Source organism: Chanos chanos, chromosome 7 (assembly GCF_902362185.1).
Source record: "Chanos chanos chromosome 7, fChaCha1.1, whole genome shotgun sequence".
NCBI lineage: Eukaryota > Metazoa > Chordata > Actinopteri > Gonorynchiformes > Chanidae > Chanos > Chanos chanos.
The window spans coordinates 20,482,990-20,485,489 of NC_044501.1; the positions used below are offsets into that span (position 1 = coordinate 20,482,990).

Below are 2,500 nucleotides of genomic sequence, written 5' to 3' on the forward strand. Positions count from 1 at the left end.
AGTTGAGATTGCGTAGTGCACTGTTTGTGAGTGTGCTGTGTGTTTGTTATCAGCAAGGTCCTTAGATCAGGTGTTACTTATGTCTACTGTTATTTCTCACCTTTAATCCCTGATCCAGGGAACAGTGCAGCTGTACTGCTCACAACAGGTTAGTATTATGTGTTAAAGTGAATACCAGTTCATATTCTAGTTGTACACCACTGACCTGTTATCAGCACAGTCATGGACACTATTATTAAGCTGTAATAACTGTTTGGCTCCATTTGCTGATCTGGGTTCAGTGCGGATACTTTGTTGGTAATAGGGAATGTAACTATAAAGGAGCGTCTGATCTCTGGTCAGTTATGAGGGGCCTGTTGTACCTCCTCTGTATTCGGTGTTGTTCCTCCAGTCCACGAGGTCTATCTCTGCTGTTCCTCCGATCACCAGCTCCAACTCCCTCGCATCAAACACAGACACCAGGCGAGCATCAACGACCTAACACACACACAGTAAAACAGGGAAACACAGACAGACATAGGACAGGTAGAGCAAAAACACAGTGAGGTACAACAACATAGACAGGATAACAGGGGAATCTGGAGAAGGTAGAAAGAGTGGAAGAAAGGTAGTAGAGAAGGTATAATATAGAATAGAGGCAGAAAAAAAGGAAAAATATAAAATAGGGGTAGAGGAGTAGGCAAAATTAAGTTAGGTGACCGACTGCTGTACCTCAAAAAAGCCGCGCACCAAACTCTCAGTTTGCTGGACCACACCTCTCTCAATGCGCCACTTCACCATCCGCTCAATGTACTCCTTCTTATTCTTCTCTGATACAGGGATATTAGCACCACCTGGCTTCAGCTCCCGCTCCGTAATCTGAACAAACCAACACACCAACACACTTCAGCCTGGTTATCTCATCAAATGCTACAGCTGGGTTTGGATCTGTTTTTCTAAATGACCCCCAGTACACCAAATGAAAGATCTCCACAACACACAGAACACACACACACACACACACACACACAGACCTGTCCAAAAACCTCCTCATTGACAGTGAAGGTGAGGTCCAGTATATCTTCAATGTCATTGTCCTTCATCCACTGCAGACTCTGATGGAACTCCTCATCCAGAAACTCCAAATCACTCAGATCACATGGACTACAGACAGACAGACAGACAGAAAGACAGAGAGAGAGAGAAGCAGAGAACAGAGGGGAGGAGAGAAGTAAAAGTCATTAGTGAAATATACAGTGCTTTGACAAAACAGACAATTTCCTAGGGCTGATTTAATTCAGAGAGTATTTATACAGGATTAAATCTACACAATACAGTGTTAACATAAATCAGCATCCTCCAAAGTCAACACAAAAATGAGTCCTTGAAAACAGCACTCTCTTTCAAAACAGTAACATAGTAATTAATTTAAAAATAATTCAAATTCTACACTGAAAAACAACATTGAATTTACAACAAAAAAACTGATGCTAAAGCTAATCAGCACTACTGCTGAACCAGAGCTAACATTACTTAGCACTGGTACTGAAAGCTTAACGCAGTAACCTAACACTATTTAGTACTATTATTGAGAGCTTAACACAATACCTATTCAGTACTACTATTGAGAGTCTAACACAGGAACCTAACACTACTCAGTGTTATTACTAAGAGTTTAACACAGTAACCTAACACTTAATCAGTACTATTACTGAGAGATTACCACAGTAACCTAACACTATTCAGTACTATTACTGAGAGTTTAACACAGGAACCTAACACTATTCAGTACTATTACTGAGAGTTTAACACAGGAACCTAACACTTCAGTACTGAGAATTTAACACAGTAACCTAACACTGTTCAGTACTATTACTGAGGGTTTAACACAGGAACCTAACACTATTCAGTACTGAGAGTGTAACACAGTAACCTAACACTATTCAGTACTATTACTGAGAGTTTAATACAGTAACAAGGTCCACTCACATACGCAGGAGGCCTTTGTAGAAGGGACGGGTGAAGAAGGCATCGAGTAGGTACTGGTGGATCAAAGCTAGACCAAGAATACGCCCGCTAAAACGGAACCTGAATACGAAAAAAAAAAACATTCAAATGTCTTCTGAGGCACTTTCAGACTTTTTCTGGTATGAACAGTGGTATTTTCATAAAGGCCATAGTACTCGTGGATGGAGATACATTCGACTTTACCTGAGTTTGCCTTTAGTACTTTATCATAAAGAGTCAAAAAAAATCCTTTGTGGTTAGTAGATATGATCCATAATTGTGGAGTCGATAATATTAGTCAGAAAGTGCTTTACTTCTCTGCAAGTATATTTCTACACAAGTAGAAACCCCATATGAGACATGGCAGGTGTAGGCCACGTATTCTGCAGTACTGGCATTGGTGGACAACGTGAAACTGACTAAAAACAGCCAAGTAGGAAGTAAACATTGCGTAGTCAGTGGATTATAACATGATGATCTTATGTCTGAGGTGTAGCTCAAGCTGTGCTCACCA

General features: G+C 40.5%; 1 protein-coding gene across 1 annotated transcript in view; it reads right to left on the reverse strand.

Moving 5' to 3' along the window:
- Positions 1–2,500, reverse strand: part of hecw2b (HECT, C2 and WW domain containing E3 ubiquitin protein ligase 2b) — a 28,018-nt gene that overhangs the window by 1,313 nt on the left and 24,205 nt on the right. Inside the window, exons 22-26 of the mRNA XM_030779065.1 lie at positions 2,499–2,500; positions 1,969–2,067; positions 1,014–1,143; positions 712–858; positions 363–477 (exon numbers count right to left, since the gene is read on the reverse strand). The exon at positions 2,499–2,500 is cut by the window's right edge and continues 151 nt beyond it. Coding sequence (XP_030634925.1) covers positions 363–477; positions 712–858; positions 1,014–1,143; positions 1,969–2,067; positions 2,499–2,500 — 493 coding nt within the window. The remainder of the gene's footprint in view (positions 1–362; positions 478–711; positions 859–1,013; positions 1,144–1,968; positions 2,068–2,498) is intronic.